General features: G+C 34.0%; 1 protein-coding gene across 2 annotated transcripts in view; it reads right to left on the bottom strand.

Moving 5' to 3' along the window:
- LOC132543992 (rho GTPase-activating protein 26-like) overlaps nucleotides 1-15882 on the bottom strand; it is a 49522-nt gene that overhangs the window by 16776 nt on the left and 16864 nt on the right. For both annotated transcript variants that reach the window (XM_060207552.1, XM_060207559.1), the window contains exons 10-17: nucleotides 10522-10591; nucleotides 9992-10089; nucleotides 9294-9403; nucleotides 8616-8694; nucleotides 5285-5318; nucleotides 4364-4426; nucleotides 3838-3912; nucleotides 2580-2667 (exon numbers count right to left, since the gene is read on the bottom strand). In XM_060207552.1, the coding sequence (XP_060063535.1) occupies nucleotides 2580-2667; nucleotides 3838-3912; nucleotides 4364-4426; nucleotides 5285-5318; nucleotides 8616-8694; nucleotides 9294-9403; nucleotides 9992-10089; nucleotides 10522-10591 (617 nt within the window). The remainder of the gene's footprint in view (nucleotides 1-2579; nucleotides 2668-3837; nucleotides 3913-4363; nucleotides 4427-5284; nucleotides 5319-8615; nucleotides 8695-9293; nucleotides 9404-9991; nucleotides 10090-10521; nucleotides 10592-15882) is intronic.

The following is a 15882-nucleotide window of genomic DNA, read 5'->3' as shown; positions in this document are numbered from 1 at the left end:
TATATATAACAACTGATCAGAGGTGACATCATGACTAGACATAATAACTGATCAGTGGTGACATCATGACTAGACATAATAACTGATCTGAGGTGACATCATGACTAGACATCACAACTGATCAGAGGTGACATCATGACTAGACATAATAACTGATCAGACGTGACATCATGACTAGACATAATAGCTGATCAGTGGTGACATCATGACTAGACATAATAAATGATCAGAGGTGACATCATGACTAGACATAATAACTGATCTGAGGTGACATCATGACTAGACATAATAAATGATCAGTGGTGACATCATGACTAGGCATAATAACTGATCAGAGGTGACATCATGACTAGACATAATAACTGATCTGAGGTGACATCATGACTATATATAACAACTGATCAGAGGTGACATCATGACTAGACATAATAACTGATCAGTGGTGACATCATGACTAGACATAATAACTGATCTGAGGTGACATCATGACTAGACATCACAACTGATCAGAGGTGACATCATGACTAGACATAATAACTGATCAGACGTGACATCATGACTAGACATAATAGCTGATCAGTGGTGACATCATGACTAGACATAATAACTGATCAGAGGTGATATCATGACTAGACATAATAACTGATCTGAGGTGACATCATGACTAGACATCACAACAGATCAGAGGTGACATCATGACTAGACATAACAACTGATCAAAAGTGACATCATGACTAGACATAATAACTGATCAGTGGTGACATCATGACTAGACATAATAACTGATCAGAGGTGATATCATGACTAGACATAATAACTGATCTGAGGTGACATCATGACTAGACATCACAACTGATCAGAGGTGACATCATGACTAGATATAATAACTGATCAGAGGTGACATCATGACTAGACATAATAACTGATCAGAGGTGACATCATGGCTAGACATAATAACTGATCTGAGGTGACATCATGACTAGACATCACAACTGATCAGAGGTGACATCATGACTAGACATAAGAACTGATCAGAGGTGACATCATGACTAGGCATAATAACTGATCAGTGGTGACATCATGACTAGACATAATAACTGATCAGAGGTGATATCATGACTAGACATAATAACTGATCTGAGGTGACATCATGACTAGACATCACAACTGATCAGAGGTGACATCATGACTAGACATAATAACTGATCAGAGGTGACATCATGACTAGACATAATAACTGATCAGAGGTGATATCATGACTAGACATAATAACTGATCTGAGGTGACATCATGACTAGACATCACAACTGATCAGAGGTGACATCATGACTAGACATAACAACTGATCAAAAGTGACATCATGACTAGACATAATAACTGATCAGTGGTGACATCATGACTAGACATAATAACTGATCTGAGGTGATATCATGACTAGACATAATAACTGATCTGAGGTGACATCATGACTAGACATCACAACTGATCAGAGGTGACATCATGACTAGACATAATAACTGATCAGAGGTGACATCATGACTAGACATAATAACTGATCAGTGGTGACATCATGACTAGACATAATAACTGATCTGAGGTGACATCATGACTAGACATAATAACTGATCTGAGGTGACATCATGACTAGACATCACAACTGATCAGAGGTGACATCATGACTAGACATAACAACTGATCAAAAGTGACATCATGACTAGACATAATAACTGATCAGAGGCGACATCATGACTAGACATAATAATTGTTTTTGTTACTAATAGTAGATCTAACTGATGTTATAGAACAGGCAGACAAAAGGATGAATACCAATAAAAACCATTATTTGTTAGTGTGTATTGAGAAGCAGACAGGGGTATCAATGAAAACTAAAGCACAGTACACTGTTAAATGACAAATAACAAGCCCTCCCAATAAAACGGATATCTATACATGTTTTCTATTCAGTTACTTGTACATTAACTGCAGATATCAAATACCATAAAAGGTACAGGTTCATTTCAAACAATCAATTATATTTGCTGCTTGTTTTTTCAGAGCAACTGAATTTAATATTAGAGGGTCAGAACTCTAGAAAAATAAAATTCAACGACCTCTTTAAGAGATGCCTGTGATACATGTAATACCGAATTCCATGACAACTGAAGCCCTCAGTACCAAACCCTCTAACAGTGATAATTCCCTCAGTTCTCTTCATATTATCAATCACTTAAATTTCACGCCTACTTTTATTCAGTTAACTTACCTTTTCAGACACATTTGTGAATACATAATTTCCTGAATACTGAAATAATGAGTAATTAGAGAACAGGACTCTTAAGACGTCAATATCGATAACCAAATCAACTTGAATGCCATCCACAGTAATATTTGTAAAAATAATCGCAAAAGATTTGAATTTGCTTATTAAGATGAAAGTAAGTCCCACATAAAATATTATTGATATACAGTAGTTTGAGTACTAAGTTTTACTCAGGTATTTGAACAACGAGTGAGGGGAATGGATACACTGAGGAGGAAAGGTCAAAGGTTGGAGGTTAGCAGGTTAGATATATACATACCTAAGATAATGTTTCACAGCACTTGTTACAGTCTTGATTTCAAACTGGGAAGGGTCATCTATATTTATCTTATCCTTTTTCTTGGGATCTGTCACAAAGAATCAAAGCATGCATTGGATATAACAACCATAGCTTCTAATATCATAGCATCAGTATCTCAGGTCATTTTCTAAAGCAATGTTTTCAAAAACACTTTTCTTCAGTAACTATCACAAAGTTCCTAACACTATGGATGTTACATGTCAGAATCATGTACATTACTAGAATATCTAGCTGAGACCCTTGTATACTGATGCATGATTTTAATTGATACATCTCTGTATGTTATATAATGTATTGTAAACGGAAGCAAAACCACAAGCTCTATTCATAGAAATCAGAATGCACTGGATGTTAGTAAATTGATCAAACATCTTGACATGCTCTAAGGGGGACAAACAAAACCATACCATGAAATGTATTAAGATTAAAAGGATTTACACACTTTCTTGTTTTTGAAGGAAACTAGCAATTAATGATAACACCAATTAATAAAAACTTTATCTCGTAGTCACATGACATACCAATAAATTTATATCTATAATCAGGTATATGCTTAAAGGCTAATTATGACAGCTAACATGAATGTCTCTTATCCAACAAATATGTTACAATTATATGATTGCCATCACCTTGTCAAATGACATGTATACAGTATGTTATTAAATATTACTCAGAAGGGGAAATAACTCACCTGTCCTATACAGCATGGCATTAGATATTACTAGGAAGGGGAGATAATTCACCCAGCTCTAAAGTTGTGAGCTATACAATATGACATTAGATGTCACTAGGTAGGAGATATAACTTACTCAGCCCTAAAGTTATGAACCATACATCAGGACATTAGCTATAACCAGGAAGGGGAGATAACTCACCAGCCCTTGAAATTAAAATTTAAGGAATGATAACTTAACTTGCTCTTCATTTATGAGTACAATATCTATACAGAATACCATTAAATATAAAATATAAAAAGTAGGGGAGATAATTTACCTAGCCATAGAAGTATGAGTCTGGTATCTATACAGAACGATATAAGATATAATTGAAGAAAGGGAGATAACTTAAAAACCACTACAGTTATGAGTTTTTCATTTATACAGCATGCCTTTATAAATAACTTAATAAGGGAGGTAATCTGTCCAGTCATTGAGTTCTAAATTTACTACCTTTACAGCATGGCATTTGATGTTACTTGGCAAGAGAGGTAACTTACCCAGCCCTAGTGTTATGAGTTTGCTGACCTTAGAGCTCACACCCACAACACGATAAAGTCCCTGGTCAAACAAGCCTGAAAAAGAACAGACATTGTAACACACAATATTTGTAACAAGAGACTGGTATGAAACTACCATAGCAATTTACTTTGTTCTGGTCTATTTTACATTTACCTCCCTACAACACCTATAAGGTTAAATGTCGATGACTGATTAGGTCATTCTGTTCCTTTCCATCGCCAAACAATGACATATAACCATGTCACTTCTAATTATGGACAGTTTTGAAATGATAACATGCTTGCAAGTCTTCCTCATCAACTCATTTGAAATTGAATATCATACTTTCCAACTTAAGAATGACAACTGAACTGATCTGTAGAAATTTTAAAACATGCCTTAACATCTCTAAATATTGTGACATCATGTTGTATGTCAATCAGTAAAACTTTTACATGATAATTCTGAGATGAATATTGAGTACATTTATATCTCAAACTATAGAAAATATTAAAGGAAACCAACCTCTTTCTTCAACACATTTGATACATCTTTCTATAAAACCAAATCCTATTTCATCCAAGGAGGCTGCAATTAGATACATACATATTATACATACACATATCCCTGAAGTTTTTGTCTTAACTATCAATTATTAATATAATTTAAAGTCAATAACAATATTAAAATTCAAATGCCACCGAAGTACTATGATAAGATAAACAAAAATACATCAGAATTCCACAGGCCATAATGGTCTATCAGGAGGCAGTTTACATAACAGCGTCCGTAGCTAACTATCAAAAAAATATGTTTTCAAATTAGTGGTTGTGACGGCCATCTTGAATTTCAAACGGAAATTTCCTGTTAAGTTTCACAAATACTTGGTTTCAATCAATCTTTATTTTTTACATAGAACAAATGATGAATCTAGTTGAAATGTAATATACAGTTCTGTTAAAGCATTGATTCTGATGCTTCTAAATCAGTGAAGATTATTACACCAAAATAATAATCCAAGATATATTTTAATTTTTAAACTCTAGCCAATTACCTTTTCTGTGTTGCTTGGTAATCTATATCAAATCTAGTGTATGAGAGTACTGTATTATGCTATGGAAGATTTTCAAAAATTGTACAAACTGAACTCTTTCTGGCCCTGCCAATTTACCCCCTCAGGAATTAAATTTTATCAACTCTGATGCCATTGATTTAAGTATCATGGTTCCACCCATGGGCAGTCCAAACTAACTTGACTAGTTTTCGGAAGATTCTTGAAGACCAAAGGCAATTAAGTTCACATGACCTCAAAACGCATACCACACTTGCACCAGTACAAAGTTTTATAAAACATTTATTGTACTGAACTAAGAAAAAATATTCCTCTTTACTTAAAAGCTAAAATGGGGCAAACTTTCCGACAAAAAAGTAATTCAATACACTTACAATCATCCGAGTTACTCTTTGGTGCATTATAAACCTGCAAGAAACAAAAATAAGTTTGTTAGTAAAACAACTGAAAAAGTATGATTAAATCTCAAAACCTAACCTCAATACAGTAAATTTGTTAATTCATTCCCTGATTTAAACGGCCCTTAAAAAGTTTGTTTTATTAACAAACAGTTCTAATTAACAAATAACATTAAACCACATTTTTTTTTTTTTAAGATATTCGTCTTACTTTTTCAAAACTTCAACATTACTGAATGAGAAACAGAGATTTTTTATTTGTAATCATATCAGTAAAAGTGGAAAAAAGCTGGTTTAGGTTAGGATAAAAAATCTTATTGTAATTTTCAATTATTTCTATTGTGCATGGGACACAAACCTTGAATTTATCAGAGTTTGCTAATGAATAAGCAAAATAACTTGAAGAATGAAATTTAAGTCACACTTAAAGAAAGCGAAGTTAAAGAAACCCTAAGCCCACATACGTTTGTAAGGTCTAAAAATAACACAGCAGAATAGCGTTCAACAAGAAATACAGACTAGCAAATGTAGATATAATAGTAAATGAGACTTAACTATTTGATATGAAAAAATGATAGACAGAGATTTAAGGTAGAATCCACATTAAGTTTAAACAATGCTAACTGTAATGAAAAAGCAAAACTTAAATAAATTTGTGATCAGTGTGTAACTTGAATATTAAGAAAACAATTTCTAGTTGTTTTGCATGACTGAAAATCATTTCAATAACAACTGTAATTTTTGTCAGACCCCTACGTGTCCATTTGATCAGCTGTTTATGTTGTATTTTTACTCTAATTACTTAAATTCGTGGTTTTATAAAAGCTGCCTTTGTATGCAGCAGTAACATTAAACTTCACTTTCTTATGTACAGCTATATATAGAAACTTGTATTAATTTAGTATCAGATGAGTGGAACGTTGCAATTTGATAATTATCCATATTTGTTGAATATACAAAGGCACTGATTGGTAATAAACACAGCATACCTGATTATCAGCTTCAATATTAGTTACTGTTCTGATAAAAAGTTGTCAGAATTTAGAAATGTTTATACTGAGCAAGTAGAGTAGCTTCAATATTAGTTACTGTTCTGATAAAAAGTAGCCAGAATTTAGAAATGTTTATACTGAGCAAGTAGCAGTCAGAAATAGGGAGTTACGAGGGCTGACTAATGAGTTGTGAGCCTCATTGTTGAGGGCTTAAGGGTCATTATCTGACTGAAAGTTGGTACCAGAAATGGCCTTTTTCAATTTTGGAAATAGATGAAAGTCTGATGGAGTGGAATCAGGCTAAAAAGGCAGATACTAAACCAATTCAAAGCAACAACCGTTAATGGCAAACAAAGTCCGCCTGGTGTGCTTCTGATCAACTGTCAGAAGTTTTAGTGCCCTACGGGCTTGGAGCTTTCTCATTGAAAGATCTTCCGTAAGAATGGAATGTACTCTTTCCTATGAAATCCCAACTGTACCGGCTATATATCTCTCTGTAACTCGCTTGTCAACCAAAACAATATCATGGACTTTATTGACCATTTCTGGGGTTGCAACAGTGATATGCCTTCCAGGACAGGTGTCATCCCCAAGGCTCTGCCTGCCATGCTTAAATTCTGCCATCCACCTTTCCACTGTAGCATATGAAAGGGCATCATTCCCTAGTGTTGCTACCATATCAGTATGGATATTCTTAGGTGCTCGACCTTTCTTATGCAAATATTAAATTAAGGCTCTTTCAGTGATTTTTTTCTATTTTGCAATAGTCACATGCCTTGTTTATTTTAAAGTGCTACCTTTGTGACATAAACTGACCAAATGACACCAGTCTTAGGGTATACATCCTTAAATAGTCAAGGAATAGAAGAGCTTAAAAAGGACATCCCTGCTCAACTTCATCAATACAAGGCTCACAACTTAACGATCAGCCCTCATATATAATGAATATAAAGTGGGCAGAGTTTAAAAGTTTTCACACATAGTAGAAAGCAGGCAGTAGATGAATATCTGTTTATATTGCTGTATGGCAACTATGTTACATCCTTTCTTTCGAATTTCACATTATATAAGCTGTAAAATTTCGTCACTTGAGATAGTGCTAGTATTTCATTGTCAACTTCTTATTATACTGATATCAGAGGAGAAATTATAGCTGTTACAAATAGAGCTATAACCCTTTCTGCCTCCGACACTGCCTTAATACTGATTGTATATGAAGGCCAAAATCCAACACTTATAACATTATAATACAGTTTACCTGAATACTTCTCTCAATTTCTTTCCTCTCATGTTTTAAAGATAGCCCCCCTCTCCTTACATACTAGAGCCAGAAAGTGATAACTTTATCTACAATCTTAATACTACCTGAAGACTTCTTCAAAATAAACGGTTTCACCTATACCCATCCTGTATACTATAAGAAAGCATCCTATGTAGGACTTTGCCAGCGTTATACTATGATATTAGTCTAGAGCTAATTTGTGACTTTGACCTCATATAATGAGGGTAAAACCTTACACTATAGAAGGTGGATAATCCTCCTGCAGTAGGAAAACTTGTTGTGTATATCTAGTGTTTAATCAGAAAACATCAGGAGAAAAATATTTAGAACAAAATTATCTTTAAAAAAAAAATCTTTTAATTACAATAGTTAAATGAAACGATTGTACAGCACATCTGGCCATGGGCTTATGTGAAAGCAAGAACTTAATCGCAATAACACAAAACCTATGTTTATCCTTAACTTAGACAATTGAACAAAAAGTGATATTTAGTATCACTTCGAATTCCTCAATGCATGAACATATGCAGTATGCAAACTTTCTAGATATTAGTAATGGTAGATCTGAAACTAGCAGGATTAACGTGTAAGTGTATATATATATTCTCAGATACAGTTAAAATCATGGCATACATTGTACAGTACAGCATTACAGACAGAAATACCTTAACTTGTTCTTTTTTCACTTTGTGATCCTATTTTCTCATAAATGATATTAAAATGTACATTAAACTCATTTCATAAAGAAGGGAATATGCAGTCTCCATTTCATTCAAAAAGATTTCACCTCTGGTTGGAAGAATATGGTAGACGAACCAAAAAATCTAAGCTAATACTAGAGATCAGGCAACTATGTCTATATATAACTCCTAACTTAAAATATTATCCCACATTAAGTCTGACTATGGTAAGAATTCTGAAGTACAGAAACTAAACAAAGTTTTATAACAGTGTTCTACAGACAAATTCTGAGTAGAAAACTGGTACTATCATGCCCTTTGAATAGTCATAACACGTAATATGACAAACATACCGGTTCCTTGCCATCCATTACATCCATCCATAGTTTCCTGTCCTGGTCGGACGGCGACTGAAACGTGATCTGATCTTGTCTGTAAAAAGTTTGAAAAAAGTATTGAATAAGTGTTGAATAAGATTTAAAATATTTTTGTAGAAGAAACAATTAAAAATGCACAGACATGAAACAATTTGTTTTGAATTACATAAAAGACAATATCAATTGTTTTTGGTGAAAGACAAGAGAACAAAAAACATGTTCCTAAAAAAACAAGTAAATAAAAACATTGTTATAAAAGAAATTTTTCACCAAAATAGTCAACGCCTACCCGATGAATGTCTATGTTACGCTAGTTAACTCGTGTAGAGAGGTTCAAATTGCAACTATTCTTGGAAGTCCAGCTGTCGTAGCAGACTTCTTTCAGAACACTGATTATCTTCTTGCATCATTTGCAAAAGATTGTTGTATTTTTGCCGAAAATGCCTCTTTACTTACATCTAACTAGCCTTTGATCATCATTAATTTTATGTCTTTGTAATTATCACTTCATTATCTTTTCTCTGTGTCTTTCTCTTTGTTCATTATATTTCTAAATACTTTGTGTAATAATATGTAATTACATGTATCTTCATTTGTAACTCTTCAATTTTGGAGGAATAAAGAAATGAATGAATGGCCTATAGATCTAAATACCTGCTGTCTGGGAGCATCACAGTAAGATCAAAACAGAACCGTTTGTCTATTGATTGTGAAGGTCGCCTCACACAAGATTTCAATATTAGTTTTTCAGTAGTTGACTGGATCTGTAAAACAAACAACACTTATTAATTCAATCATGCTCTTTTTCTCACAATTTCACATACCAAAGAACTTAGCCTTTTCTGATTTGATTTAAAATATGCATATTAGTTTCATTCTCTTTAAAACAGCTTTAACAGTCTTTATCTACAAGACAAATAGTTTGAATGTGTACATATGGTCTTGGAATCTTATCAAAAACTTAGAAAGGTGAGTTTTGGTGTGGAAAAGTTAGATTCAAAACATGGAATATTTTGCTAAAAAATAACAAACAAAACCACCATATCATCAATTTTAGACTACTAATGATTAGGGGTGGACAATAACATCGAACAGTCAATATGTTGCGACATTGGTCAAGTGACAATATATTGCAATATCATGTTCTGTATTACAATATATTACAGCAACTTTACACAACAATTTGTGGGATTTAACTGTAAAGTTTGGTAAATTTTGCAGAGAAATTTTATTGTTATACAAATTTAACTTGTTTGATGTGCTTTCAAACTAAACTTGTGAATTGAGTAAATCAAAATTTGTTTACAAGCAGAAAAATGAACCTGAATGATTACAAGTGTGAACACACTCACCAATTTACCAGCCACCTGGTTATACGGCATCATATGGAACTCTTTGTTCTCCTTCTTGTACCAGCAGTAATGTTTTATCCAGGATACACCCAGTGCTTCTGTAGATGCAGACAGTAAATTATTTAAACAGAGATCAGTTAATTGTACGACTAATTTCAATATCATCTACTTTTAAATTAGACCTCTGTAGTTACCGAACTAAGAAATGGTCATATATAACAGCCTTGGAACAACTGGCCGGTCAGACTTGTGACTTCATTTATTTTACTTAAATGGTATAACAACTGAAATATCCCTCTCAGAAATTAATTCATTGAGGTGATACTTTGCCATGACAATGATCAGTAAAGAAAGAAAAAGTATACAAAATATCAGTGATGTGTGAGAAAATTATATTTTGCTGATAATAAACTTTCATCCAGCACAGATTCATCAATATGAAAATTTACCAATATGATGTATAATTTCACATGAAATTTAAACAGAATGAAAACTTTGTATAAATCCTTAAAAAGTGTATCTGTACTTACTTTTCTCCATAAGATAGAGATATCCCTCCCGAGTACATCCCTTACTGGCCCCTGTCTGATTTACGGGTTTCTATCAAAAACATAATAATGATACATATCATATTTCAATGCAAGATAGATAATATTATATTTCAAAAACACTTTGTTTCAGTCAAACAGCATCAGATTTTATTTCATCTTTATCATAAAGCACGACATCAGAAGCCAACAGATGTAAAGGCAACTATTAAGGCAGAGGACAGTATTCCAGAAAACTGTTAGTAACTTTCATTACACCTACAAAGAAGGAATTGATGGAGGAAACAAGAAACCAGATAAAAAGTACCTTCTTGATATCTATATACTTTTGACAGCTCTTAAAAATTGATCTACAGATACAAACAAGTCTATGTGTCACATGCATAATGAATGAGAATATTCAAAGAAAGAAAATTGGCCAAACTTTTACAATGATTTGATGCAGCATGCAAAGAAAAATGTATATTTCAGGTTAAAAGTGCAGCATAATGATTGTATTTTTATGATGTTTACAATAAGTGCACAGTAATGCTAATAACACTAAAAGAAATTAATTCTACTAAAACATGACAGTACATCTTATTACGAAATAGAATTAATCATAAAAAAATGATCTTGGATCATACTGGTTGGTCACACAGGGTTAAAGTCTATGGAAATCATATTGAACAGTGTGCTTAGGATTACTAGATTTGAAATATATCAAACACAAAATGCATCTACAGGTAATGCTAGTTATAATCAATCAGGTACAAGTACACAAAACAAACAGAAATGTTACACACTTACATACACAGAAGTTAATTAAGGTTGTAATATCATTCTCACTATAATCATGTGACCATTATTAAAAGATTACCATTCTTTACTTTTTTTTTTTTTGCACTTTCATAAATATTTCTGGTAATTAAGTCTATATCCTCCCTGCTACATTCTCTAAATGACGGCGTGCTCATATATTCTTCTCTATGTAGGGTAATTTCTGCGTAGGATAATTAATTATATGTTGTTTTTTAATAATTTTTTTTTAATACAATAACGTAGACCAATGTCAAGGCAGGGTCACCCCTATAAGCACTGCATGGTCCTGATGTAATTAGGATAATTTAATACCAAGTTAAGAACCCATTACATCATCCATTCTTTAAAACTTTTTTTAAATGTCTTGGCCAATCACAAGACACAGTGGCCATTTTGGGTTATCTGATCTTCACAGGACTTCATAGGGATCATTCATATATAATCAAAAGTTAATTGAACCAAACGTTCTTGAGAAGAAGTAAAAAATGTCTCAGCCAATCAGAAGCTACAGCAGCCATTTTGGATTTTCAAATCCACATGAAAAACTTGTGAGGGATGTCATGATGATCCTTTGTACCAGTGTTCAAAGTCTTGTAACTCTTATAGCTCTTGTAGATATACATAGATCCCAATGCTTATTCAATACATGTGGTGTCTTGTATTCATAATCCCACAAACCAAATTTGGTGAAAATCTGACACCAAATACCCAGTAAGCTGAAAGTAATAAACAGTATATTTTGATCATTCTAAGTCCCACAACTCTTGCAAATATTGATGGATTACATTGGGTAAAAAAACTACTGTGATGTCTAATTGATATATACCGACATATGAAGTTTCAGAACATCCAACTACAAATATGCAAGTTATTGTGCAGAATGTAATAAAACAGTCAATTTTCATCATTCAAAGTTCCATAACTCTGGTTTTTGAACCCATGCGAGGTCTCATCAATATAATGCCACATACAAAATTCAACGAGAATCCAGCAAATACACAAGTTATTGTGTGGAAAGCTAAACAAATAGAGGGACAAGCTGATCACGATAGGACACCCTCATCTCGATGCAAGGCCCTAATTACCAAACTCAACATAAACAGCTATCAATTCCATGTACATGCCTAATTGACTCAAAATTGTAATTCATAAATGCACATAGTGTTTTCATCTTCAAGTACAGAGTTTCATTCCTATTTTGTGTCCAATGGAATTAATTACATAAAAGTCTTTTTGATATTTTTGCCTTTAAGGTAAATAATCTTCAAAATTAAGAAAGATAACTGATGTGATGTTAGGATTTCTATGGCACCAGCACATATACCTAGTAATGTGACTGATGTGATGTTAGGATTTCTATGACACCAGCACATATACCTAGAAATGTGACAAAGTGGCAAGTACAATAAACCTCAACTGGATTAGTAAAGTACTACTAAATTCTATTCTATACATAAAGAAAAACTAAAAGCAAAAAGAAATAACCTGGATACATCACTATGTAATAAAAAATTTCTAAAAAAAAAAAAAAAAAAAAAAATCCAGGAGAACCTAGAGCGCTGCTGGTGACAGACATTTTGTTTACAATTTAGAATATGGTTCTTGTTTCCATCTGATTACAAATCTGACTTTTCCAAGTTTTAAAATCAAAATCTTGCCTTGATAAAACTCATGAGAAGTAGATTTCACAAGGTTTGCATGATTGTGACCGTGTCAGTCACCGTGAATTTAGAACAGGTCCTAATTACTGTGATGACCAATGTGGTACGAATTAAATGGAGATCAAAATAATGTGTGTATTTGTATTAATTCATCAAAGACCATGCAAAACAACTTCATTAAAAAATCTGTTTCCTTCAAATCTAAATTTTCTTGATAATATTACACTGAAAATTTTAATGTCAAATTTCCTGTAAATAAAACAGGAAGTTTGTACATAGGTGTTAAGATACAAGCATCTGATAATATGTTATTCTGTACATGATGTAGAAGATAAAAACAGGTTTTTTCCCATTTCTGATTTAAAATGAGGAACTTGTTGTGATTTAACATGCAGAGTAAAGTAAGAAAATGTGAAGAGTTGCGAGGCATGCTTACCAACATCTCAGCAGCCTGGGTTTGAAGCATGAGGAAGGAAACATGATTATCAGTTATAACACACAAGGAACAATTACTTGTGCATCATCCAATTCACACCAGGTTAACAAACATTCACACAGTTTTTAGATTACTTCTATATTCTATCATTATTCCCCTAAAAATCACTACAAACAAGCATAGAGATGTTAATTAACAACTTTTATCTTCACCAGTCTAAGCTCTGATATCCGTTAATGCACCGAGTTATAGCAATCACAGGTGGCCTGATAACAGTGGTTTAAGCATTGGTGTGCAATACCGTCTCCCAAACATCACATGTATACAGAGTGATGACTATTGATGTCAGCAGAATAAGCAGGTTTTGTGTAAAGCTTATCAGACACCAGGTGAGCTTTTACATAATGCTGTTAGCAACAAATCATTTATTTCTGTTTGCAATGCTTAGTGATGGAATGAAACATTATGGAAGTAAACGCTGATTCAATTACAATAAAACTTTTCTATAAAGTTAACTCTATGAAACAAGAAATGTGTAATTAACAGACAGGTGGCCTTTATATAGAGGTTCAATTACAAAAATTTGTATCATTGGAATCTGAAACTTGTGGCCTTATTAGACAGGTATTTGTTATATATAAAAGTTCAACTACAATAATTTGTTTCATTGAGATCTGAGACTAGTGACCTTATTAGACAGTTATTTGCAGTATACAAGTGGTCTTTATAGAGAGGTAGTGATATATACAGGTAGCCTTTAAGTCAGGTTTGACTATGTATTATAGTATATTGTATTCTCAGATTGTTGATAATCAGTGGTCAAATTTTTTTACATACCTAACAATGGCTCTAGCTTGATAAGGCAATTTATCAACTTTAGTTAATGTCTTTTAGTCAATTTGGATTAAAAGAAGACACATACCATGCAACTATTTCTTCTATCTCTAAGATGTATTTACACATAACAAATATCAACAAACCAAATGACATTCTTCAGGCATGCTGCTTTTTCTGTCCAGTTTAAATCAGGGATCTGATCGGTAAACTTCGATGTTTTCCACGTTTAAACTATTCTTTTGTTAAATCAGAGTTAAAATGAGAGGAGCTTTTCTTGGTGTGATTACTTTCTCAAGATGATCGGTTCTGTCTATCATATATCAGTGCCTAACCTAATCTGGGAATTACTGGGCAATCATGTAATGTTTCTCTACACTGGTCAGTGTCTGTACCTCACCTCTTCCTGAACTTACTGGTCAGTGTCTGTACCTCACCTCTTCCTGAACTTACTGGTCAGTGTCTGTACCTCACCTCTTCCTGAACTTACTGGTCAGTGTCTGTACCTCACCTCTTCCTGAACTTACTGGTCAGTGTCTGTACCTCACCTCTTCCTGAACTTACTGGTCAGTGTCTGTACCTCACCTCTTCCTGAACTTACTGGTCAGTGTCTGTACCTCACCTCTTCCTGAACTTACTGGTCAGTGTCTGTACCTCACCTCTTCCTGAACTTACTGGTCAGTGTCTGTACCTCACCTCTTCCTGAACTTACTGGTCAGTGTCTGTACCTCACCTCTTCCCGAACTTACTGGTCAGTGTCTGTACCTCACCTCTTCCTGAACTTACTGGTCAGTGTCTGTACCTCACCTCTTCCTGAACTTACTGGTCAGTGTCTGTACCTCACCTCTTCCCGAACTTACTGGTCAGTGTCTGTACCTCACCTCTTCCTGAACTTACTGGTCAGTGTCTGTACCTCACCTCTTCCTGAACTTACTGGTCAGTGTCTGTACCTCACCTCTTCCTGAACTTACTGGTCAGTGTCTGTACCTCACCTCTTCCTGAACTTACTGGTCAGTGTCTGTACCTCACCTCTTCCCGAACTTACTGGTCAGTGTCTGTACCTCACCTCTTCCTGAACTTACTGGTCAGTGTCTGTACCTCACCTCTTCCTGAACTTACTGGTCAGTGTCTGTACCTCACCTCTTCCTGAACTTACTGGTCAGTGTCTGTACCTCACCTCTTCCTGAACTTACTGGTCAGTGTCTGTACCTCACCTCTTCCTGAACTTACTGGTCAGTGTCTGTACCTCACCTCTTCCTGAACTTACTGGTCAGTGTCTGTACCTCACCTCTTCCTGAACTTACTGGTCAGTGTCTGTACCTCACCTCTTCCCGAACTTACTGGTCAGTGATTTACTGACCTATTATGGTAAGAATTTGTACCTCACCTCTGTTAAGAATTACTGGTCAGTGAATTACAGTCTCTCTTTATTGACCAGTATCTAACGTCTACTAGGAAATTAACTGTTCCTCTACAACATGACCTTCCGTCTACTCGAGAAATTTTTGATGGTAATGTTACAAGTCAAAAAACCCTTTCTGAAACTGCTGAGATTCAAAAATTCTAGATTACCTGCAAGATGTTGGTCTTTATTATAGACCATGACTGACC

The sequence above is a fragment of the Ylistrum balloti genome, unplaced genomic scaffold (assembly GCF_031769215.1).
Source record: "Ylistrum balloti isolate Yb309-2 unplaced genomic scaffold, AGI_CSIRO_Ybal_v1 Utg369586, whole genome shotgun sequence".
NCBI classification, from domain to species: Eukaryota; Metazoa; Mollusca; class Bivalvia; order Pectinida; family Pectinidae; genus Ylistrum; species Ylistrum balloti.
This window is presented reverse-complemented; position numbering and strand designations above follow the sequence as displayed.